This window comes from Pimephales promelas, chromosome 24 (genome assembly GCF_988280905.1).
Source record: "Pimephales promelas chromosome 24, fPimPro1.hap1.1, whole genome shotgun sequence".
NCBI lineage: Eukaryota > Metazoa > Chordata > Actinopteri > Cypriniformes > Leuciscidae > Pimephales > Pimephales promelas.
In genome coordinates this window covers 13549391-13576170 of record NC_142792.1, presented here as the reverse complement: position 1 = coordinate 13576170, position 26780 = coordinate 13549391, and the positions used below count along the sequence as shown (strand labels likewise).

Sequence of the window (26780 nt, the reverse complement as noted above, 5' to 3'; positions counted from 1 at the left end):
GTTTGCAAAGCCATGAGCATCAATACTAGTAACCGCCATTGTTGATGGGTTGTTCGAGATACATTGGAGCAGAACGACTGATCGGAGCTGAGGGAGTGTTTGAAGAGCAAACGATGTCATGCGTGATCGGGCTGCGAGAAGCTGATGCATCTCGAACAAGCCTGATGTGTTTGTGTTTGGCGCTGCCGCGCTAGTGTTGCTGGGCAACATGAGATGTACAGTATACAGTCCTCTTTCTTGGGGTGTTGTGGGCTAGTCAACGAAACAATGAGGACTGAAGGTGCCCACTTGAAGACCCTAGAGATGTCCCCTACTTGGCTCAACGCAGACAGCTGTCGTGCTGGTCCACTGGGGAGACCACACTGTAGTTGCAGATGTCGTGTGTTGACGCGCCAAGTAAGTTACACTGCAGCTGTTAACGCCAGACAGAAAGAAATTCACATCACCATATGGAAGGAAGCGTGAATGGATGGAGAAGCATAGGTTACTGTAAAGCTACGTCTTAGTTTGTGCTTTTCTTGGCGAAAGCCGAGTACAAATCTTGTACAAACATCAACTCTCGTCTAATGGAAATCAGTGACGTAAGATCTGGCTCTGTGGTGGCTCTCCGGTCTGTAGAAAGGCAAACCGGTTCTTAAAGCTCGTTGGTCGAACCACCTCCGAACTGGCAATAGGTCTGGCTCTGAACTATCACCCAGAGGCGCACTGTTACACTACGTGAACTCACCCAGAGGCCCACACAGAAGAAAATTAATAGCTGAATAAAGTCATTATTTTTGACTTTATTCTCGTCGCTTGATAAACTTAAGGTTGAGCAACTAGTCACTTGGACTATTTTAACCATGTTTTTACTAACTTGGGCAGGCAAGTTTCAATTACAATAGAAGCCTATGGAGGAGTGAGACAGCTCTCAAATTTAATCAAAAATATCTTAATTTGTGTTCGGAAGATGAAAAAAAGTCTTACGGAGTTGGAACAACATGAGGGAATATTTACTGACAGAATTTTTATTTTTAGGTGAACTAACCCTTTAATGTATACTTTCTTGTCAGATAAGTTCCGTCTACGCAACAGACTTGTTTTGGCATCCCTAGCAATGTATTAACCAATTATCATCAAAAACTTAATGTGATAGGCAGCTAACGGTGTTATAAAGCGATAAATAATCACATTTGTTTGTCGATATACCGTCCGATTCGAATCCTACGGAAAGCGCAAGTGCGATCTTCTGTTGCTATGGTTACCACCTCAGCCAAACGTGACTTTATTCGTTGTTGTTTGTTGGCTTCAAGTTGGGAAGCTAAAAGTCTTAATTATTATCAGACCTTCTCGAACTCCCTCATAAACTCGCACCCATAGCATCTACTGACCCATGCCTGCCATCTACAGCGATGAGAGAAGCTGCATGCACCATTTACTGAATGGAATTGTTGTCTGCCAAAGGGGAACACTATTAGCCCTGAATTTTAAAAGAAATCTTAAAAGATTTAAACAAGGTCTAGCTCGAGTGAACGTTTGGTTTCAAATCAGATTCCTACGCATGTCTCATCGAGCTCTTCGAAATTTTGCGCAATATATCACAAAAAGGCGGAGATGTCACTCAACCGTGCCCGTAAAGGTGGGCGGACTGGAGTGTCCCCCCCTCTGCCAATGGCAAAGCACCGACACAAGACCCGAAATCCCTAAAATCAGTCAGCCCGCGACGGGGAGCACACTCAGTCTGAATTAGCCCCTATCACGCAGGAGATGACGGATCGTGTCTCCCCGCCCGCAGCTCACGCACGGACCGCGGCGCGCCGAGCAGCAGCAGCGTAAAGTCACGACAAAACTTCAGAAATTCGCTTTCTCCACGCGCTCTCTTCAATGTCACCATGCGCAGCATCTCATCCTGCGGTGCATTGCTGTCAGTCTACTACCCCCAGATCTTCCTCATCCTCACCAGCGGCAGCTACCTGTAGGTTTGAACAACTGATTTTGTTTTATTATTCTCACCTTTAAGATCCTGTGGCAACAGCTGGGGACAGTTAAAGCGAAGTTGAAGAGGTCTGTCTGTCGTTATTGCATTGCAAAATTAGACGGTCATATGAATTTAAGAGGGCAAACAAATCATGATTTGCACATGTGTTGGATTTGGCATTATTTAGTGCACCTGCTGTGATACATGAAGAGACTGAGCATGTGCATGTGTTTTAATTGCATCTGAGTCACTGATAGTTCAAAGGAAAGTGTGCTTGAAGAACAATGCTGCTGATTGGATCGTTATATTGGAGTTATAGCCTATTATTTATTTAAACATACAGTGTATCAGAAATCATTTACTGGGATCTTGGTTAGGGTGAACCTTACTGCTTCTAGGCAAATTTACATATGTTTTAATGAAAAGCATGGCTAAGCATAACTACATTCCTACAATTTTGATCATCTTTCAAGCAGTTGTTTATTATTTTTGTTATCAGTTATGCACATTGTGGATGAGTAGTTCTTTATTGCATTTGTCATGTGTGTTACACTGATTGTGTTTTGTGTTTGTGTAACATTGTGTCCTGCCAATACATACTTGATGAACTTTAATTTATTATGTGCCATCTGGTTTACCTTCTGCATTAGTATGCTGTTTTTCTGTATGGGCTATATTTAAGATTAAATAGATTTTACAGATAAATTCTGGCAGCAAGTAATTTCTCAAATTAGCAGATTAAATAATAAAGATTATACATTGTTGTACAGCTATACCAATCATTATACCACTCAGATATATAGGCTATATTAGTCATGTGCCAGTAAACCAGTTAATTCACTCAGAATTGATGAGATTACCTTTCATTCGTTTGCTGTGAGCTCAAGGACAATGTTTTACTCATTACAACATCATGTTCTGATCTCAAATGCTTGTAATTGTAAAACCGCATTTGGAAAAAAAAAAAAAAACAGGGTGAGATGTGTCTCGCTGGAAAATACTGAACCTTTTATTTGCACTAAAGTTCAGCCAGTGGAGAAATTACTGAGCCACACATTTCAAAACGTATGTGTGGTTCTTAAGTGTACTTTAAATAGATCCCGGTCACAGTTTCAGAAGTAGTCACTACAAAGTTACAATTCGTATTATGTTCTCTGATTCCCTGTTAACTTCCTTAATTTAACTTGGTGGCCTATTGACTATTTAGAGCCTAAAATATACATATTTTTTCATGGATTTTCCTCAAACCAGACCTATGTAACGTAACTTGAAAAATAATAAATGTCACAACGTGTAAAATAAAAAAAATGCTTTTGATAAAAGAGGTATGCTGCATGCCATTAAAAATCATTGAAGGGAATGAAGTTTCTCTGTATTCAGATGTTATTAAATAATATTCTTGTTACGAGAACAGTCGGGTCTGCTCTAAAATAGGACTTCATTTCATCATCATTGGTCCTAGCATCTTCCACAGTGGCAGGAACAGTTTAATCCATTAAAACAGGTCAATATATTTGAGGATTATGTTCATCTGTGTAAAATATTAGTTAATTGACTAAATTTGTGGTGATCTTTGTTGAATAACAGCAGAACATAATGGCTTGATTTACAAGCGTAATCCATGTTATGCGTGTTATTTCACTTTAAATGTGCAGTACATCCTGTGATCGCATTGTTGTTTATGGTTTTTGTCTGTGAAGTTGCGTACGGTTGGCCTGTAACTTTTTAGACATTATTTGGGACCCCCCGTCTCATTTAAATCAAGTCCAGTTCCACGCTTGCTCATAAAAGCTGTGATTCATGAACTTTGATTTGTTTGTTGTTCTGTTTTAAATGAGATGCTCTTAAATTCTTTCATTATATTAAAGGCAAATCTTTCAAATGTTGCCTGCGGCATATTGAAAAATATGGAAACGTCTGTGAGGAAATTGCCTGGCAATCATGAGAAGGGTTTAAGCATTTGAAGGGTCTATAGATACATCTTCTAAAACACCAAACAATAGTTTTGTGCAGTCCACTGACAAAATGAAATGATGAATGTATAGTTCACTCATACATGAAAAGTTTGTCATCATTAACTCCCCCACATGTCGTATTCTCTTCCCTGAGACCAAAAACAAAAGATATTTTAAAGGCCGTTTTAACTGTTCATTAAATGAAAGTCAACGAGGTTTAAAACAGCATTTGGAACCCATTGATTTAAAACAAAAAAGCCCTGATATATTTGCCAAAATATCTTCTTTTGTGTTCCACAGAAGAAAGTCATACAGTGTGGAACGAGTAAATGATGACAGAACTTAAATTTTTGGGTGAACTGTCCATTTCTTGAATACCTGGTCTAAATGAGATGCTGACATCAATGTGTCTGGTCTCCGAAGGGCTTTGTCTTCAGTCGTGGCTTTGGGTGCGAACATCATCTGCAACAAGATTCCCGGCCTGGCCCCCCGACAGCGTGCCATCTGCCAGAGCCGCCCAGATGCCATCATCGTCATTGGAGAGGGCGCTCAGCTGGGCATCAACGAGTGCCAGTACCAGTTTCGCTACGGACGGTGGAACTGCTCTGCCCTTGGCGAGAGGACCGTCTTTGGGCAAGAGCTGAGAGTAGGTCAGTAGGTGCAGCCCCGTGAGCTGTGCTTTGAATTGTTTCCATGAGAGTGTGGCCCTGCAAAATAAAACAAGGTTAAAGTTGATGCATTAGTTTAAAAAAAAATCTCTTTCAACCAAACATACGTTACACACACACAAATGGCTTTGCGAGAACCTCAACTAGGAGAACATACAGTAATGTATTTTTGTAATATTGCACCACCCCCATATAAATTGCCTATCAGTCAGAAATGTTTTGTTCCGGTCAGAGTGCGGTGTGGGGCTGTGTTTAATCCAATGGTCCTGGTAACAATCACTCTTTTGGGGGTTGGTTGGCTCTACTCAACATAATCTTATTTCTTTCGTTCAAGGAAATGTATGTTTCTCTGTTGTGGTGAGCTCTACACTGTGCGTTTGTGGGTCCTATGAAGCTTTTTTTTTTTGTTCTTTTGTCCAAATTGCTTTTGTGAGACCTAAAGAAATGTCATTTTATTGGATAACTCTAGCAGGAAAGTTGAGTTTAAAAGAGTTTTTAATATGCCTTAATGAGAGACCTCTATTAAGTCTGAATATGCAGACTTTTCTGCACTGAATTCGAGTGTAAAACTGATTTAAACATGGCTTTTACTGGCAGCTCAATGCATAACCGAATTAACTAAAATATTTTAAGATCCCCCGGTAGTCAATAATTTAATCCCTTAAAACTCATCAACAAAATGACATATTTAAGTTTTTATCCTTGAAAAATGTTTTATTCACGCCTTAAAATAGCTTGAATGTAACTCTAAACCCTTGCCTCATTTAGTATACGCTGTTCTAGGAATATGCAAATTAGCCCCGCCTCCACTCACAATCACACGTTGACCTGATTGGTTACAAGGTAGTTTGTGACGTCAGAAACACCAGCGATTTCAAACCACGTTTTTGAGGCCATCTTTGGTTCACTGCAATTTTAAGGAGAAAATACTCAGCACTGGTATGGACTTGAAGTGCCCCTATTATGGATTTTTGAATAATGACCTTTCCTTTCATGTAGTGTGTAACATAGCTCTAAGTGAATGAAAACTTAAACTCAAAAGTTTTAAATCTGAAAGTGCACGGTACATAAAGTTATCGTCTTTCAAAAGTCAACTCTATGGTTTTTCAAATGAGTCATAAGCCGTTTCGTTGCGATGTCAAGTCGAAACATTAGTTTCCACTTATTGTGCGTGCAGACACCAGAGACGACTATTTTAATGACGACAAAGCAGGATTCGCAAACCGCTCTTGAGTTTGATATTGTGTAGGTCTCCTGCTAACCTGTCTCCTATTCGGGTTGAATGACTAGTCTTCCAGTGTTTCATCATCGGTGTATAGGAAGCCTCAGTATGAGCAGAGCTAATGTTGTTATGGAAATGTTTTTTTTTTTTTTTTGATACACAGAACAGACTGAGCTGTCTGGTCTATCAGAGCAGAGTAGCTCGCGGAAAGGAGGGATTTAGAGAGATTGATTCATCTGACGAGTCGTTTGAGAATCATTGAAAATGTGGTGATGTGCAAATATGAGAAAATGAAATCGTTTTTTGACCTTTGATACATGTAAACCTGTTGTAGGAGACTCCAAAACAACATTAGCAAACTTTAAAATAGCATAATAGGGGCACTTTAAGACAAACCATATTAAAAACACCACATAGACATACAAACAACATTAAAAGCTTGATTTTTACCACAGGGGAACTTTAAAATTTCTGAAGCTGGGTGCACTGTACCTACAGGAAAGAATATCTTTCAAAATTCTTTTCTATTGAATTTCGTATCCCTCAAAATCGAATGTTCGAATGGGCAATTTAGCACAAACTGTTGGTTATTTAATAGCCATTGTGGACTTCACTGAAATGCGATTTGAGTTTTACCACAAAATCCATTACAATAATGGTAGTTAAAATTCATCCGTAGGTCCAGGCACGCATTACTTTAAATGCGTCAAATTATCCAATGTCTTTGTAACATTCAGATTCAGGCTCTTGGCTGGATAAAGGAAAATCATGTGCTCAGTCAAGTTATAGGATGTCAACTTAAGCGCTGAGAACCACAATGCTTTCCATTTTGTAAAATGGAGAGGGCAATCAATGCTTTTTTTTTTTTTTACAAGATTCAATGCCAGCATATCTTGATGAGGGATATTATTCTTGAAAGAACAACAGCAATTTCATATTTATTTCTTATATTATGTTGTAAATGTAAATCAGTGAATACTATAATATTGCCATATTTTTGGCAGACTTGATGATTAATCTTCATCTGAAGTCTGGCAATAAGGTCATGACTATAATTATAAGCGTAATGACCATACTTCAGCTCTTTGCAATATAACGCCCATGTATAATGTAAAAATAAATGGACATCCATGTAAAATGAAGAGTCTGGATATAATACATTTTAAATTACATTTGCAACTGTTGCACACAGATGGGGATGCACACAGGCATTCTTAACCTCAAATGTAAAAAAAATAAACATTTTGCAATAAACAATGCAAAGAGAATGATAAAAAAAATCCTGCCTTTTTGTTACACTAAAACATAAGCAACTATGTGTTTTAAGAAAGGTAAATATAAATGCAAAATCAATGTGAAGTCATAAGCTAGACCTAAACAATTCAGAAATCCATTTGAACATTCACCCCAACTCTTCCATATGGGGAAAAACCAATGCAACATTTTATTTTTAATTAAAACTCTTAAAATTTGACCATTTATCAATATAAAAAATGGTCTCCATACAAACAAGCAAAAGTATAGAGATCTTTGTGGTGGTCAGTCTATTCCTACTAACCTCCGTGGTCTTTTCGTGAAGGCCGACCAGCAGGGGTCAGTTTAGTCTCCTTGCATCATTCTTGAGATCAGGCGTGCTCAATCCTGCTCCAGCAGAGTTTAGCTCCATCACTGATCAAACAAACAAGAACCAGTTCATCATTTCTTAAGGATAAAAATTACAGTCAGGCGTGTTGTGTCTGCAAAGATGCACTCAAACACTAAGAAACTCAATAGCATGAACTTTGGGATCTCAGAGGTTCTACTCTTTTCTTCCTAGGTAGCAAGGAGGCCGCATTTACCTACGCCATCACGGCAGCAGGTGTTGCCCACTCTGTGACAGCAGCATGTAGTCAGGGCAACCTGAGCCACTGCGGCTGTGACAGAGAAAAGCAGGGCTATCACGACCAGGAGGAGGGCTGGAAATGGGGAGGCTGTTCGGCAGACTTGAAATATGGAGTGGAGTTCTCCAAACGCTTCGTGGATGCCAGAGAGATTAAAAAAAATGCAAGGAGACTAATGAACCTGCACAATAACGAAGCAGGAAGAAAGGTATGAAAGAAAGCAAGTTGTATAAACTATATGTACATATACAGGGGTTGGACAATGACTCCTGGTGGCCAATCTTCACTGATTTTACATTACATTGTAAGAGCAGAGTGTGAATGTTGAATTAGCAGGGGCCAGTTGTTTACATTTAATCTGGATCAAAATGATCCGGATTCGGAAATCCCATTTTTTATGCCGGTTTTTCAAAGCAACATTGGACTGGATCACCCTGATCCAGATACACAGTTTTCAAGATTACCAGTGCTCTAAATGGGACAACATATCACAATGTGGGCTACCAGCTATGTAAAGAACAGGTAGAAGAGCCAACATGGGGTCACTGAAAGTGTTTCTTATTTTGAGGCAAAACACAAATGGGGACAAGATATTTTTTATTTTATTTTTACTTTACTATACTGAATAGCTTAATTGTTAGCCTGTCTACTTTATCACTGTTAAAACGGTTACACAATCAAATGCAAAATATAAATAAAAGTATATATACTAAATGATACAAATGTATTATTTGACCAATTTTAAAGTTTTACTACATTTTCTTACTGAAATCCACCTTGAAATCCTACCCCCTGTTGGGATCAGGATAATCCTGTTTTTTTGGATCAAAGTTATCCAAATCCCACTGACAAGTTTTGAACACAAACTGAAGGTTTGATCCCGATTAAAAGTAGGATTGGATTCCCTGATCTAATCTGATTTCAGATTCCTTCTTTCCCTTTTTTTTTTTTTTTTGAACAACCCATTTTCAAAATTTGATCCAATCCGATAACCAAAATCCGATCAGCTTACCTTTGAACAGCTGGCCCCAGAGTATTAAATATTGCAATCCACACAGCATAATAAGAGATAGAGTTTGAAAGTAGACGAATTGTTGGTGCGTGTCTCGCTGGCTCATCTGTGACCAGGACACCAAGTCTTTGTGGTGTATCGAGTGCTATATGGTGTCCAGGGTAACGTCGGCAAACCACCGCATCCACAAGGAGTAACTGTTGACACAAGAGGAAGCTGTCTGAAAGGGATGTTCTGCTACTAACCCGGATTGTATCCAAAAAAATATACCGTAAAACCACCACCGTCCAACTCGCTGCAGAACTAAATGCGTACCTTGACTTTCCTGTTTCCACCAAAACTGTTTGTCAGGAGCTCCAGAGAGTCAATATTCATGGTCGGGCTCCTATAGCCAAACCTTTGGGCACTCGTGCCAATGCCAAATATCAGTTTCATTTGTGACAACAGCACAAATCTTAGGCTGTGGACAATGTGAAACATGTATTATTCACTGATGAGTTCACCTTTACTGTCTTTCCCACATTCGTGAGAGTTATGGTGCGCAGAAACCCCAAAGAGGCATAGCACCAAACTGGTGGATTAGTTATGGTTTGGGCTGAAATGTCATGGCATTCCCTACTGTGCTTGATGGGTGCGTCACTGCCAAGGACTACCGAACCATTCTGTAAGACCAATGGAGGGAACATTGTTCCCATGTATCAGCATGATAATGCACCAATACACACAGCAAGACTTGCGACAGTGGTTTTATGAACATGAAAGAGAAGCTGAACATCTCCCATGGCCTGCACAGTCACCAGATCTTAATATTTCTGAGCCACTTTGGAGGAGCAAGTCATATAGTGACCTGGACACTGTTCTGGAAGAGGAATGGCTCAAAATACCACTCTGCAGGATTTGTTTCTGTCATTCCCAAGATGAATTGATGGTGTATAGGCCACAAAAGGACGCCCTACTACACCATAAAAATGTTTGTTGTCTAAAACCAGGTGTTAAAGTTTCATTGTCCAACCCCTGTATATTTAAATGAAACAATTGCCATGTTTTCATGTGATTTACTCCATTTAACCATGAATAGTGATCCACTGCTTTTAGAAAGAGGGATTAAAGAGTTAGTGGGGAAAAAAAAAAACATAGGAACATTACTACTGAATCTCAAATTCCTCTCACTGAAGGGGAATATTAACATTGAACTAAACGGGTAAATGTCAACTATCACGTACGTCTGTCTGTTGAACATATCAGTAACACATCAAACAGCCGAATAGTTCTGCTTTTAACTCAAATGTAACCATATACATAAATGGGGACTTGAGAATTATGGACATTTCTCTCGTACTTTGATGTGGCCCTTCGGAAGGTAGAGAAAATTACAGGGTATGATTTGGCTAAAACAGATTTTTTCCTCTCAGTTTCGACATAAATCTGGCATCGCGCATTGAGACGTTGCTCAGGACGTATTGAATAATGGCTTTTGGTTCAAATTGCTGAAAACCGTCAAAATAAAATGTCAAGAATTTCCCTTACCCGTCAGCTGCACAAATTCACTCGCACCACAGATTCGGAGGCCTCTGATGAAGTCATGCCTATTGTAAAAGACTATGTGAGTTTCACCAGCAAATAAAACACAGATTTGCCCAATATACATGTATAGTAAAGTTAATAACATTTAAATTACATTACCTCTCATTTAGATGAACGTAACAGTTTTTGTGTTTCTACTGCTGCAGGTTCTAGAGGAAAGGATGAAGCTTGAATGTAAGTGTCATGGCGTCTCCGGCTCATGCACCACAAAAACCTGCTGGACGACTTTGCCGAAATTTAGAGAGATTGGCTACGTGCTTAAGGAGCGTTATACCACTGCGGTGGAGGTGGAGGCTGTGAGAGCCACGCGTTTTCGCCAACCCTCCTTCTTGCGCCTCAAGCAGTCCCGTGGGTACATAAAGCCCACTGACACAGACTTGGTTTACTTGGAGCGTTCACCCAATTACTGCGAGGAAGACACTGCGACGGGGAGCACGGGAACGAGAGGGCGCCTGTGCAACCACACGTCCCCTCACACAGACGGCTGCAACCTGATGTGCTGCGGCCGAGGCCACAACACCCATCAGTACACACGTGTTTGGCAGTGCAACTGCAAGTTCCAGTGGTGCTGCTTCGTTAAGTGCAACACCTGCAGCGAAAAGACGGAGGTGTTCACCTGTAAATGAGTTGAAAAGACAAGAAAGAAAGGAAAGAAGCCTATGGAGAGAAACGGGAAGTGTTTGAAAGAAAGATGGAAGTGTCGAACATATACACGGCTTCGTTTTGCACACCAGGCAGTCTTTATGCGAGAAAGGCCATTGCCGAGGGAGATGGGGGTGAATAATGAAGATCCTGGAACTTTAGAGGAAAATGCACTGACTTCAGACCGACTGTTTTGGGATTTCATTCAAACATGTGGACGCTACAAATGCAGTGCAAGGCTTTCGTAGTTCTCAGATGCTCGCAGACTTCAGGAAGATCACCTGAGGCCTGTCCTGACTCAAAAATCGGACAGTCTAAACTGCCCACAAAAGTGACTTTTTTTGTTTGTTTTAATTAAAGAAAGCTTATTACAAGACAACTTGTAAAAGACATGTAAAATGTCCCACCAGTTGAATCCCTATGGGAGCTCAAGAGGAAAGACTTGCTGCAACTCTGGAAACGCTGGAAAGCTTAAAACGTTCGGTCACACTGTATTGTATCTGTTTGAACACTGTTTGGAGAAAAAGACTGAAAATGTTCATACTGTAGTTGTCTCATAGTGGTATACAGAGGTTTGAACTTCTAATATCATTGCTACTGATCTGTTGCTTTCAAAATCCAACCCGAAACAATACAGGACATTGCTTACGTAAAAAGAGCTTCTTTAACCCTGCATTTCTTTTGCAGTTGATCGATATAGATTTTTTTTATGCGGAGAGAAGCTTCCTTAGTCATACAGTATCAAGACTTGGCTATGTACGCTCTATTGTTTCGTCTTCAAATTTGTGTGCGTCTAACCATGTGTGGGAACATAAGAGAGCTTTCGAATACTTCATAGAACTGCAATGTGACCCACCACCATTTGAGTGACTGACCATTCCCACGAATGCCAGAGACATGGGATTCCACATCACTGGTCCGGCGTGCACAAGGTCTAGTTATATTCCGCCTGAACCAATGGACCATACAGCTATGGATCTGAAAAATGGTAAAAAGGTCACTGGAAAATATTTTGAGTAGCAACATTTTTTTTTTTTATCTAAATTGTTTATACGAGTTATATGGCTGGCAAATTTGTTAAAATATATTTTTTTATGTAGAGAATATGGCACTTTATGTCGGGTATATTCAGAGTAATTATTAATACTATTTTCCTTGTCATATTTTTTAATGTTTAATTGGAGATCTACATTTTTTGTCCTGATTTAATTATGTAAAATGATTTTTTTTGTATTATTATTATTATGATTTTTATTTTTCCTGAGCTCCCCATAATTGCCTTCTCAAGTTTGATATGAAACCATCTCATCTTTTTGTAGCCTGGTTGTATTTATACTTTTTTTTTTTCTTTTTTTTTGGAAGAGATGTACAGTAAAATCAATAGATAAATAAATGAATCAAACCGTTTGGATCAAACACATTCAACTGTGTTAATTTAAATTCATGGTTATAACCAAGCAAAATGTTGCTAAACACGTCAACCTGTTTTTTGATCGAAGTTTCTTCCCAGATGCACGGAGTAGCTCGCAGTCGTGACTCGTGTGGTGTAGATACTGCGAAACGCTGATCTCGGAGCGACACGGGGATGCTCCCGCCTGGGTTTGAATAGGCATCCGACCTGGCTCATTCATTCACCCGCCGTACGCTCTCTGCCCCTCTGGTCTTTTTCCTGTGTGTGAAAAGCATTGCAGGCAGCCACCGGAGCAGAAGTAAATAGGACCTGTTTTGTTAGCTGTCTGAACTGCTGGGTACCGGAACCGCGTAAGCTCCCAACACTATACCCCGGATTGAGAGAAAAGTCAACCCAATTGTTTCGCACAAACATTTTGTCATTAAAAAATATGAGGCAGAAAAAACAGGGTGTTGTGGGGAGAGTAAAGGCCTCCATTGAGGGGTATTAAAGCTACAGGGGTGTGTGTGTGTGGACCACTCAGCTCATTCCAGGACAGGATGGGGTGAGATATGATTCTGCAAGCTAATACTTCTGGTCTGATTCACTTGGGACGAAAACTACATAGCTACAAGGGCAAAAAAAAGAGTGGTGTGGGATGGACCAAGAGAGAAATAACCGAGCACTGGTGTCCGAAGTGGATTAGGCGTGACAATAAACATACATCACGATAAATAAGAACCTAAGGACCCTCTTCTTAAAATATAAAATCATTTTTTTCCTGTGTAAAGTATGCAGAGTATATATTACAATAGTGTATACATACACTCACCAGCCACTTTATTAGGTACGCCTAGTACCGCATTGGACCCCGCTTTGCCTTCAGAACTGCCTTAATTCTTCATGGCATTGATTCAACAAGGTGCTGGAAACATTCCTCAGAGATTTTGGTCCATATTGACATGACAAATCCATGATGCCAATTTCCCGTTCCACCACATCCCAAAGGTGCTCTATTGGATTGAGATCTGATGACTGTGGAGGCCATTTGAGTATAGTGAACGCATTGTCATGTTCAAGAAACAATTTGGAAATTATTTGGCATTGGAGCTTTGTGACATGGCACATTATCCTGCTGAAAGTAGCCATGAGAAGATGGGTACACTGTGGTCGTAAAGGGAAGGACATGGTCAGCAACAATACACAGGTCGGCTGTGGCATTTAAACAATGCTCAATTGTTACTAAGGGGAAAAATATCCCTCACACCATTACACCAACACCAGATGCCTGAACTGTTGATACAAGGCAAAAATGGAGCCACGCTTTCATGAATGTCGCAGCAGAAAATGTTCACATCAGACCAGGCAACGTTTTTATAATCTTCTATTGTCCAATTTTGGTGAGCCTGTGCGAATTGTAGCCTCAGATTCCTGTTCTTAGTTGACAGGAGTGGCACCTGTGTGTCTTCTGCTATAGCATATCTGCTTCAAGGTTCGACGTGTTGTGCGTTCAGAGATGCTTTTCTGCATACCTTGGTTGTAAGTTAACAAGTCGTTATTTGACGATTGTCTTTCTATCAGCTCGAACCAGTCTCGCCAACAAGGCATTTTCACTTGCAGAACTGCTTCTTACTGGATACTTTCTCTTTTTCAGACCATTCTCTGTAAAATCCTAAAGATGGTTATGTGTGAAAATCCCAGGAGATCAGCCGTTTCTGAAATTCTCTGACCAGTCCGTCTGGTACCACCAACAATCACAACATGTTCACTTAAGTCACTTAAATCAACTTTCTTCCCAATTCTGAGGCTCAGTTTGAACATCAGCAGATTGTTTTGACCTTGTCTACAGTACATGCCTTGATGCATCAAGTTGCTGCCTTGTGATTGGCTGATTGGATATTTGAACAGGCGTACCTAATAAAGTGGCCAGTGAGTGTATTCAATAGTATATCCACTTGTTAATAATTTAAGTTTATGGTAAAAAATGTAAAATGAATACTGCATTTTTTAAATTAAAACAGAAATGAAAATCTATTTTGACAGTAAACATTTTTACATAGCCTACACAATTAAAAATAAATTACATATTAAGCAGCACAACTCTTTTCAACATTGATATTAATTAAAAATATATATTTTTTGAGTATGGTCACAGGAATAAATTACATGTTTAAATATATTCAAATTGCAATAATATTTTGCAACCCTGTTTTACTGTATTTTTGATCAAATAAATGCAGCCTTGGTGAGCACTAAGGACTAATTTTCAAAAACATTAAAACGTATTACCAAGCCCAATCTTTTGAATGGATACTGTTAAAATAAATGTTGCAATTTTTGTCTCCTAAAGGCCTGTTCACACCGGGACGAATTTCGCACACGTTTTTCGCCGACGTTTAACGCCTCGTGACTAAACAAAGGGCGCCAATGTGAGTGTTCACACACCGTCGCATAAAACGCATAGACAGTATAAAAAGTGGACAGAGCGATCTCATTGGAACTCCATTGAGACAATTGAAGCCCGTTTTTGGCGATTTTTAGGCACTTCTGTCCCTGACTCAAACAGAGCTTGACGACGTAGATGTGAACCCGTCTGTCTTCTAGTGCTGTGGCATGAGAAATCTGAATCATTCCCTTCTGAAACTCGCAGAGGTGGAGAGTGTGAGTAGGAGCTGTCCATGTATTCTGATTAATTATTTTGTCATTTTGCCTCCACATTTCCCCGATTGCCCACGAGCTTCTCCACCTGTCCATACGGTAATCTCTCTACTGTGCGACAGAGAGTCGCGTGGGTATGACGCAATCGTTAGCCTACTTTACAAAAAACTGCTTCTACGGGGCCATAACACATGTTACAAGGTAATGGAGCATTTTATACATTGTCCTGTTTCTTTAGAAATAAATAAAGGAAAATGGGGTCTTCAAACGCCTCAGATGTAAAGTTATTCGCCGTCAAAGTGACGACAAAATGAATGGGAGTCAACGGGATGCTAACGCAAGTAAAGTTCTGCTACAAGATGGCAGCTCCCGCGAGGCTTCAACTTTATTTGAAGCCTCAAAAGAAGCCTCAAAAAAAGTTGAAGGCTTCAACTTTTACCCAAGGGGATTAAAACGCCACGCGTAAAAGCGTCATTTTTAGAAAAATGCCTCTGGTTCGTTTTTTTTTTGTTTGACGCGCCACGTCAAAAACTATCCGACCAATGAAATTGGCGCTTTTGCTCAAGTGTTTGGAGCTTCTGAAGAGACAGTAAAACACAACTTGGGGGCGCTCAAACACAAAACAGTCTTGCCGAGCACACATATGCAACGGCGAAGAAGATCTACGCGTCGCCAAAGCCCGTCGTCGCTGTCTACACAACCAGGAAGAAATAAGACGAGGAGGAAGAAATGTAGAGCTGCTGTTCTCGTTGGTGCTAGAACATAAAGAACTATATGACAAACGTGACAGGGACTACAAACATCTTGATAAAAGAAAACTGTTATGGAGTGGTCTTGCATGGCAAATGTTCACTCGGCTCATCGTCAGCGAAAAACGCTTGGGCGTGAACACAAAAAACGCGTTGAAAAACGCTGACGAATAACGAGCGCTGATATTCGTCCCGTTGTGTACGGGCTTTAAAACTGATCTAGCTGTTTTTGAACACTTCTCTGCGCATTGCGTCATTTTTATTTTACTGCAATAATTGCAGTAAATTAACGTGTTAAATAGACAATCCTACCATACCGTAATGTCCATCCAAACTACACGTGAAGCTTGTTTGGACAAAAGTGGAATTTGTAAAATAGGATGGCTTTGTAATCAAACCCGATTTAAGCACAAAAACTTGAGAGCTTTCAAAAAGAAGGATCCGAGTCTCACGGCTATTCAGAGGCGAACTTTATGTGTACAGATCAAGAGGCGGCCTGGTCTCTATAAAATTCAGTGAATTAGGGATTAACCTCTACTCCCTGTTGGTCACCAAAGTCTCTTTAGTGGCTGAAAAGCCAGGAAGACACGGTTCTTCTTGTTTCATAGGATTTGAATCCCACTTTGGAGGGAGGGTTGGAATCAAAGACCACTAAATGCATCACAGACATCAGCATGAGTTCTCTCAGATAAGCTCCTCTGATTGATTTCCTCTTGTGTGGAGAACACAAAGCCCAGACCACCCCCTTATGCTCCCAACTACTGATTGGATATTTAATGACCCCAGTGTGGGCGTTTTAAGCCACTTCCAGAGTGTAATATAGCATAGTTAAGGGGTGTAGGAATGGGCGTCACGGGATAGCATTCTCCCAGCTCCACTTAATCAACTATGGGTCCTTCTTTAGGGGCCTAAGGAGTAGATTGCCATCCCTTTCTTCCACTCTGAGGCCCATGTCCTTGAGCATTGTGTCATCTGCCACACCTTGTCTCCGAAGGCTTTGTATGAGCTTCTGATTCTCTAGGTTGTGTTCCAGGATGTTCCGAATGGCAAACACGGCCCACTGGCTTATGACTGGCAGGAAAATTAAGGAAAGTTATTATATCAAACATTTAATCAAGAACAAAAACTAGATTCTATATTTTTGGATGAAAATGTAATCCCGTGCATACTCTCTCTGTAAAGGGGCTGTCGGCATGATGCTGCAATGAGGTCTCTAAGGTGTTTTTTGGAGCTATGAGGTTGTCCGGGTGTTCTTATTGCTTTCATACTGGCCCAAGCCACAAAAAGCCCAACCCTCCATGATTTTCTGGTCTCTAGATATGGCTCAGGTCCCAACTTCAACATAATTCTAAGGCCCCGCCCACACTACTGCGTTTTCGTTAAAAAACTGAGAATAAACCGCTGGTCCACACCAGCGTTTATCTGCGTATTAGAAATTATCTCCGTCCACATTAAAACGACTGAAAATGCGGATCACGTGACCATTCACCAACACTGGGTATGCACGTGCCGGTGTAAACAGTAACTGACGAATCAGGGAAGGATACGTCATGACTGATAACACCCAATCATGGAGCCAAGCGTCAGCCCCTGCGTCGGCGTTTCTGAAGTCCTACGTTTTGTCTCGTCCACACTAAAACGCCCTCCGGAGATTCAAAACGCAAAATGGACCTGCAGCGTTTCTAACTTCTCCGTTTTAGGTCTTCGTTTTTCCCGTTTTAGTCTGGACGGGAGGAGCAAACGTAGCAAAAGGTCTCCGTAGGACGGGGCCTAAAAGATTCTTCATCAGTTTTATAACCGCCGGGATGCAAATCTGATCACATAGAATAGTAAGAGCTCATCACTCCCGAATTAATGTCAAGGGGAAAGAGATGCATGATATATCAGTATCGTATTTGTTCTTTTCCAAAACAATAGTGATACCAGCAAAATATGGGTCCTGAGACCTACAAAATATAAGCATAGGTCCATGTGACCCATTTATACATATTATGGCCATACCAGAAGTGAAACCATCACCAGGTCCAGTAACAACGCTAAACATTTAGCAAGAATGACCACTTCCTGAAGCAGTCAGGAAGCAGCATCCGGGAGGACACAAGCTCAGCTTAGTGCCTCATCCCCTAGTGAAAGAACAGCTGGCATTGTGCCCTGCTTTCTCTAATACAGACCGGCAGTGATCGCTAGAGAATGTTTTTAACACAACAGCACCAGCATCACTCAAGGAGCCTTTGGAAACACAGCTGCAATACATCAGATTGTCGTGTTATCAATGAACCGTTTCATATGGAACAGAGCTGGCAGGATGCAGGTCAACACTATAAAAATACAAAATGTCACTTCATTTCATTCAAGTGGTGATTTTCCACCCAGGATTTCAATCAAGTTTTCCAGAAAGTGTGGCACATTTATAAAACTGACTTCTGTCAACACCACAAAATCACTCATATATGCAATACCCACATTTAGCTTCATAAACTATTATGACTAGATATTTCACACAAGAAAACTGTTGAGTGAGGGATACAAAATGAGCGCGAGTCAGCCCGTTGGTTCCCCCTCTCTGCAGGGGACGTTGCTAGGCGGAGGGATTTGAAACCATTCGGCAAGGCGCTGGTTTTTCTCTAATAACATTTAAAGTGCGTTTTCAACTCTGAACAAGACACCAATCATTCAAACATCAAATAGTGTGGTAAATCTCCATTAGTAATGGAATTTAAGGGCCATTACAATGCTATTCACACTTTATATAGCAATATCTTTGCATTTTTTTGCGGCGACTGTTACCAGAAAACGCTCATTAAACACACCGCAAAAGAGCAGAATCTATAAAAAACAAGTGAGTCACAACCAAGGATACAGGGGTTGTTGCTGTCAAGGCTGCAGTTGTCCAGAATGAGAGCTATACCGTCCAGTTCTCTTACCTATAGGAGACAAATGAAAAATAAAAAAAAGGAAAAAAGGAAAATGGTCTTTAACAGGGGCATCGTGAGCCAGACTGGTCAGAAAACAATTACTTTCCATGGAGGAAAGTCCATGCGGTTAAGCTCTGGTTTGGCACAGTCATACGGGTTTGAGCTGGTTTTCGTCACATGCAGTTTATAACTATACCGAACATTACCCTTAGTCCGTATGTATCGTAACCTAAGAGCTACAGCGGTTGCCCTATAACCACCTTGGTTCATTAAAAAAAAAAAACTGAATAAGAAAGAGGAGACACAAGCCATAGAGCCCTGACAATTTTCTGCTGTTAATGACTATCATGGCATTTGATTGAGAAAGTAGTACTAGCAATAAAACGAAGGGAAACTTATGTAACCGTATGCTTCGGCCACAAAATTAGTTTTGTTTGGCTATCCTCACATGTGACGCAAAAGCCGGTCCAGAACTCAACTGTAAAGCCACCTTTTAACAAACACTATTAAATACAACAACATACCAATAACAACAAATTCATTATTTTATCCAATATTTGCGCATGCCATTAGCATTAATAAGTAACATGATAACGGTAAACTCTGTTGAAATCAATCAATGATGTGAATTGCGAGGCATGTGGGGAGCTGCTTTTTACATTGAGCTGTCTATATTACAAGGCTCCAAAAAGTCCAGATTTACGAGGTTCCACAGCAAAGACGATGCTATCATAGGGGGCATTCCCACAGAATGTAAAGATAGTAAGTTGAAAGAGTCTAATATGGTCTATGGACACGCATTTTTGGCAGACGCTTTTATCCAACGCGACTAACATTGCATTTCAAGGTACACATTTACATTCTTATCTGTTCTCGCTTTCCCTGGGAATCGAACCCATGACCTTGGCGTTGCAAGCGCCAACACTCTACTGTTTACTCTTTTAATTCGAGCATCACGTTTTTAGAACATCGTTTCGAGTGCGAGACGTAACAAGAAAACGCGTTCTGTGTTAACAACCCATTAGAAAGTAGCAAAGGGAGCAGTAGGCAATGATGGTGCTCACAAGTTTTAGTCAAAACGTGAGGGTGCAGGCTGGGGGGAGACTGCTATTGTTTTTTGACCTTTGAACTCTCAGTTGTGTGCTTTGACCCTATTTAGGGAGGCGGGTACCTCTGTGCTGATTGAAGGGGATAGACCTGAAAGGATGAAAATCCCTCCATGGCAGGAGGCTGCTTACAAGGGAATTTATTTAAAAGAAAAGTAGGAGATGCGGAACAAAGTGTAAAGAGATTTGGGGAAGAAATTAGATGATACAAGCATGAAATTCAGATTCAGGTTCTCAAGCCTTTATCTACCAGCGTTAATCCCCTGATTAGTTTTCAAGGAGGGAGCTTCCACAAACAAAAAAGCCCAGGCCTGGGTTGATGGACAGCGCGCAAGGCTCTAAACCACAGTATTGTTAATGTGTTTACCACGACTGGGTTGTGCCGTCTGTTGATCAGTGCATTACTGGACTTGGCTGCAAGCTCTATGGTGTTAGTTTCAACACTCATTGCCAACACATTCCTTCACATTCCAACGAGTCATAGAAATCACAGGAGGGGAAGTTTTAAAGATATTTCCAAGATTTTTGCTAAATACTTCCTTCCTTTGGCAATCACATTGACTATTTCAGTTTTTCTTACCAATCAATCAGTTCTGATTTATTGATGATTTGCAAGCAAGGTGGAGTCAGAGCGCCCTCTCAAAAATTTGTATTTTATATATATATCTATATATATCTATATATATATATATATATGTATATATATATATATATATATATATATACACACATATATATAATGTGTTTTTTTCTTTTTATAAGAATATATATATATATATAGTTATAGTTATATAAATTTATATATATATAAATTTGTATTATATATATATATATATATAATATGTTTTTTTCTTTTTTCTAAGAATATATATATATATATATATATATAGTTATATATAGTTATTTTATATATGTATATATATAAATATATATATAGTTTTTTAGTTATTTTATATCTGTATAAATATATATATATATATATACATATATTATATATAATATGTTCTTTTTCTAAGAAAATATATATATATATATATACATACATATATAAAAAAACTATATATAACTATATATATATATATATATATATATATATATATATAGAGAGAGAGAGAGACCTATATATATATATATATATATATATATATATATATTCATACATATATACACAGACGATATACACCATAAACATACACAAATATATGCAATAACTTCCAGGAACTATTGTGTGCAGTACCTTGTCCTGGTTGACAATGTGGCCATAGCACAGGTTACCAATGAGCCGAATGAGATGCGCTTTGAAACTGATGGCAGGGTGGGTGTCAGCGCCCCCTGGCCTCGTCAAGGAGAAATCATGTGCTGCAGTGAACACATTTTTACTGGTTTTGCCCAGTACGTGGACATCTTTCAAGAGATCTAGGAACAAAATAGAAGATATAAGGAAAATTTACACATTACATATAAGATTAGAGCGAGAGAGAGAGAGAGAGAGAGAGAGAGAGAGAGAGAGAGAGAGAGAGAGAGAGAGAGAGAGAGAGAGAGAGAGAGAGAGAGAGAGAGAGAGAGAGAGAGATGCATGCTGGCATAACTCCCATGCTTAAGGTGTGACATCAGAGCTGGACGGATGACAGGAGAGTGTGTGAAGAATGTAGATTGTGTCTGTCTTCAGTGAGCTGTGAACTGTCAGAGGTGTCAGTTTCATACTGCACCCCACAGGAATGGCTGCTTTATGTTTTAAATGTGAAAGGTGGGAAATGCTTATAGGGGTGTGTGGTACATTTTTTTAGGTTAGTTTATCATCTGTGAAACGAACAGTATGAGGGATAGGGAGTTTAAAGACAGTTTCAAGGGTTTCAGGGGACAGCAACGTTTCAAGACAAGAGACCTTTTAAATTGAGTATGCAGTTGTACCAAAACAAATATTTTGCATCTTCATTTTATGGCAAAGGCTTGTGTATTCACATTAATAATGCATTAGGATTTTTATCTCCAACAAAAGCAAATAGCATTACGCCAGTACTCCACATTTACCAACTGTTGTGCTAAGAAGGCCAGAGTGATCCTGCAGGGCCATAAACTCTTTGCAGTCAGAGGTGATCTCACAAAGGATGTCTACAAGCCTGATGACAACCATTGCCGCCTGCAAATGCAAAACAAACACTAGGCTTAGTATAGCTTCTATAAATTGTACACTACAGTTTGGGGTCAGTAAGAGTTTTGTAATGTTTTTGGAAAAACGTCTCTTATGCTCATTTATTTATTACAGCTCTTTTTATAAATGCAGGCAGTATTTATTTAATTAAAAAAAACAATAAAAAGAATTATATATTCTTAAATATTATTAAAATATAAAACAACTTTTTTTGTATTTTAATACAATTTAAAGAAGAGGTGCACTATGGGCATAGCAGATAAGACCAACCTGGTCATCTGATGATTCAGAGCTCAGAGTGAGAACAGCTCTGCAGTGATGAGTGAAGCAGGAAGCCAGGAACTCAGCTACACTCAGGGGCAGTAAACAGTTCTTCTCCTCCTCAACAACACTAAGCTGTGCTAATATCAGCTCCAATAGAGTGAGCCTGTTAGGATTCAATTACAAACACAAAATATTAGCACATATAACCTAGGCTTGATCATGCGGGTGGATTTCAGCAGTGACGTATAATGCAGTCACGCCAACTTTTGAACTTTATATATATAATATTTTATCATTTAAAAATTTTAGTCTATTAAAAAGCCACCTGAATTAATAAACTAAGTGCATTGTAGTATTGTCAAAATGTTGATTTTTCGATACATATCAATACCTAAATATCTAATACTAATTTTTTAAGATTTTGTGTTTACGCCAAAAGTGAGTGCGCTAGTAACTTTGTAAAACCATTAGCCACAGTGGCTGGTGAACAAAAAAGTCAAGCCCTGCATATAATGTTATTAAAATGGTACATTATTTCTTATTTTACTGTACTTTAAGAGTGATGGTCTGACTCTAGTGAGCTGTCTTGCTGTCTATATAGGGAATTACCTTTTAAGGCAGCATCCTAACCAAAATGGAACCTCATTAGCCTGGAATTAATTTGAATATCTTCAATAGATAATTGTACACCGAAAATACAAAAGTGTGTTAAATTTTTTATTTTTAATTATGTAATGTGACTTTTTTTCTTTTGATGTTTTAAAGTTGCTATTTGCCATAGCTGAGTTCCTCGCAATGCATTCTTGGATTACCCTTTTAGGTATTTAAAAACTTGTAATTTAAATGGCTGCCAAAAACTGTTGACAAAACTGTTGTCTAGTTATGCAGCTTAAATAAGTAAATTATCCAAGAATTAAATCTCAGTTTTGTGATGTATTGACCTAGATATCAGCATCTTATTTTCATGCAATAATTTATTTGAATAACAAGAGTTTTTACCTTGCTTCATTGGTCATTTCAGTGTACATCATCTTAATAAGCTCTGACGACTTGAGGAAACGTTGCGTAGCAATAAAGACCCTGTAAGAAGAGTAATTATGACCAGAACATGATATAAAATAGGTCTAGATGAGAGATGACCTTGTTCCAAATTTGGAATTCAATAGAAAAACAAAACACAGCTTACGTCCAGTCCACATCAGGCAACGTCCTGCACAAGTCCATAATCTTCAGGGCCAATTTAAACTGCTGAGTGTCTTTAACTAGCTGCTCTGTCTTGTGTTCATCCAGACAAGTGTGGATCACCATACAGGTGTATGACACAGCTTTCTCATCTGGGAGCTCCAAAAGGTCCCTTGAAGCGATTACAAAATAAGTGGCACGTGGATCAGTGGCATATCACTAAACGAACAGTGAACACATGTTTAACTGACATCATATGAAATGCATCAGCGGCCATCCGACCATAAATTAACTCACCAAAAGATGTGCGGGAAACCAAGCTCCCAGATGTCATCTTTGCAGAGCTGGTTTCCAACAGCAATGTTACCAAGAAACTGAATACCACATCGAATTGCTGCCAAAGGAGAGAGAGAGTACATTGATTTACCCGTTACCCTCCATCTCACTGAGAAGATCCTTTAGATGGAGCTGAAACACTTGAAACCCACCATCATAAATATCATTCGAACCTCCTGATGAAATCTTGAGGAGTTTAGCCAAAATCTCAAAAGATAGCTTGATGGAGCCTAGATCTCTGTGAAGATAAAAATGTTTTCTACTTGCCATAAAACCCACAACATATTCATATACTAATAATGATTATGATGTTATAAACAGTATCCATAAGTCTGAGAACACATTGAAAATTTGAGGGGAAAAAAACATAAAATCACAGTTATTATATAATGAAGAAATTCTTTGCAAATTCCGCAATATTTCTATGGCACTAATCAAATCTGTGGCACCGATCCCGATCATGTGATTTTCTATAGATGGTCAGATGTTCAAATCATGCTGGAAAACCTGGGTCTGAAATCGCATACTCTCTTGAGTAGGTACTTATTTTGAATAGTAATTACTTCATGATCACTGAAAAAGTATGTTATATATTGTAAGGAATTTGTGTAACATGAATATGTAATCTGGACATACTACATTTGCGACGTTTCACCGCCATTGATAAATCCACTCCCATGGCCTCATGGAAATAGTAAAATGTCCAATCGTATGCACACTTCAGAACCTTATCGGAAGAAGTACGTCATTTTGTTTCCTGCTCTTTTACATTTTTACATTTATTCATTTAGCTGACGCTTTTATCCAAAGGGACTTACAATTGCTATATATGTCAGAGGTCGCACACCCCTGGAGCAACTAGGGGTTAAGTGTCTTGCTCAGGGACACATTGGTGCCTCAGTGGATTCGAACCTGGGTAACTCACACGAAAGGCATGTGTCTTATCCACTGCGCCATCACCACCCACCATAGTACTTTTATGAGTACTATGAATTCGGACATAGTTCTTTTCTCACAAACTGTTTTTCACCTACTATATAAAGAGAAGTATGCGATTTTGGATGTAGCCCAGGTATTACACAAACTTGTGGAGTTCATGCAGCTCGAGCGCTGCTCTCATTAATTTGGGGACATAAAATACTAAGAAATTAGATTTTTACATCTTTATAATATAATATAATATAATATAATATAACAGTGTCATGAAAGCCTTTATAAATAAAATATATTATTGTTACTATTACTATTATCTAGACATCACATTGTGGTTAAATTTGGGCTTTTTACTCAAATTGTTATTTCATTGATTTAATTTGAAATTAAATATGTAGTATTACATGCTGTCTTAGCAGTATAGCAGACTTTTTGGACTCCACTGTACACTACCTCAGCCAGCACTGGTTTTCACTGCATTGTACGCAAGCATTTCTGTGTGCTCTAAAACACTCTACAATGAATTTATGGCACAGAGATCCTTCTTCTTCCTGTGAATCCATCTCTCCATTCAAATGATGAACATCCACAGAAAGTCTTGACAGCACTGCATAGAGGTTTCCAAGAGCCTCCCTGTCAACACTATTCCTGAAACAAAACAGCACAAACTCAGTAAACAGTGAATGCATGTCCCAGAAACGTGGTGATGATACAGAGACTAAGAGGGTGTTTTGTATATCATGATAAGCAAAAATCCATCTAGAAATGTATGCAATTGCAACATTCTCTGCTACCACAAACTTAAACGCACACGTTTATGTTCATTTTGTGATACCTGAACTCCTCATCCCGTAAAGCTTTCGTCACAGTTTGCAAAGTTGTAAGATGGGTGTTAGTAAGTTTTTCTGAGGCTATTTCACAGAGCGAGTTGTTTATGTTCTGCATGCTGTCACTGTCTGGAGGCTGCCATCAACACACGCGCGCGCAAGTAAACATAGACCTTTACTTCCGCCTACCGGCTGCACGAGGTTTCAAAATAAAAGACAGCAACATATTGAATTTACGACGTGAATATTACAATACTGCTTGTACTTTTTGCTTGTTTTCTTTTCAAGTCTATAAACTGTTGTTGAAAGAAACATCCGAGCATCTGAACTGTATTTGAGGAACCCTCTTAATCTCTGTGAAAGTAGCCTACATGCTTTCAGAAAATGACAAACAGACAGACAGACAGACAGACAGACAGACAGACAGACAGACAGACAGACAGACAGACAGATAGATAGATAGATAGATAGATAGATAGATAGATAGATAGATAGATAGATAGATAGATAGATAGATAGATAGATAGATAGATAGATAGATAGATCTTAACAAGATTGATAATATCAGGGAGAAAATTATAACTATGCAACTGTCTACTACATTATTGCATCAGGGAGTGCATTGTAGTCTCCCTAAGGAAAAATTAGATTCATTCATTGCTAAAGAAGAGGAAGAATGGTCTAAACTCGTTAAATCATCTAAATCAACAACATGATGGACCCTATACCGACTAAGGCACTAAGCTATTGAAAGAGATGCTTTCTGATCCTCTTCTCAATATCATTAATTCCTCTTTGTCATACATACCAAAAACTTCTGAGCTGGCTATGATTAAACCACTTGTTTAAAAAAGCAACTTGATCATACAGAATTAGTCAATTACAGGCCGATCTCGAATCTACCTTGTCTGTCAAAGATACTAGAAAAGGCAGTATCCTCACAACTATGTTCCTTTTTAGAAATAAATTTAGAAAGAGATTTTCAGTCAGGATTTAGACCATACCATAGGACCGAGACAGTCAAAAATGATTTACTTTTATCATCCGATCATGGTTGTATCTCACTCATCTTAGTTCTGCATTTGATACTATTGACACCAACATTCTTTTAAATAGACTCAAAAATTATGTTGGCATTAGTGGAATTGCATTAGCATGGTAACTTATCTGACCGCTATCAGTTTGTAACAGTAAATTAAGTTATGTTCAGTATGGCGTACCACAAAGCTCAGTACTAGGACCGTTGCTGTTCATCCTGTACATGCTACCCTTAGGAGATATCATTAGGAAGCATGGAATTAGTTTTCATTGTTATGCTGATAATACTCAGCTCTGACGAAACTTACCA

The 26780-nt window shown here is 39.2% G+C and overlaps 2 protein-coding genes across 2 annotated transcripts; one reads left to right on the top strand and one right to left on the bottom strand.

Annotated features, from left to right (window-relative positions):
- The first annotated feature begins 1561 nt into the window (after nucleotides 1-1561).
- On the top strand, nucleotides 1562-11434 carry wnt7ba (wingless-type MMTV integration site family, member 7Ba). Its single transcript, XM_039668331.2, has 4 exons — nucleotides 1562-1954; nucleotides 4336-4562; nucleotides 7619-7890; nucleotides 10425-11434. The coding sequence occupies exons 1-4, from the start codon at nucleotides 1872-1874 to the stop codon at nucleotides 10902-10904; spliced, it is 1062 nt and encodes a 353-aa protein (XP_039524265.2). The 5' UTR covers nucleotides 1562-1871; the 3' UTR covers nucleotides 10905-11434.
- A 708-nt stretch (nucleotides 11435-12142) lies between these two features.
- On the bottom strand, nucleotides 12143-25611 carry atxn10 (ataxin 10). The gene is made up of 11 exons (XM_039667571.2): nucleotides 25441-25611; nucleotides 25059-25253; nucleotides 23825-23910; nucleotides 23634-23730; nucleotides 23341-23508; nucleotides 23154-23234; nucleotides 22161-22317; nucleotides 21770-21878; nucleotides 20976-21154; nucleotides 18578-18641; nucleotides 12143-16788 (listed from the first exon to the last, which is right to left on the bottom strand). The coding sequence occupies exons 1-11, from the start codon at nucleotides 25548-25550 to the stop codon at nucleotides 16604-16606; spliced, it is 1431 nt and encodes a 476-aa protein (XP_039523505.2). The 5' UTR covers nucleotides 25551-25611; the 3' UTR covers nucleotides 12143-16603.
- Nucleotides 25612-26780: the final 1169 nt, after the last annotated feature.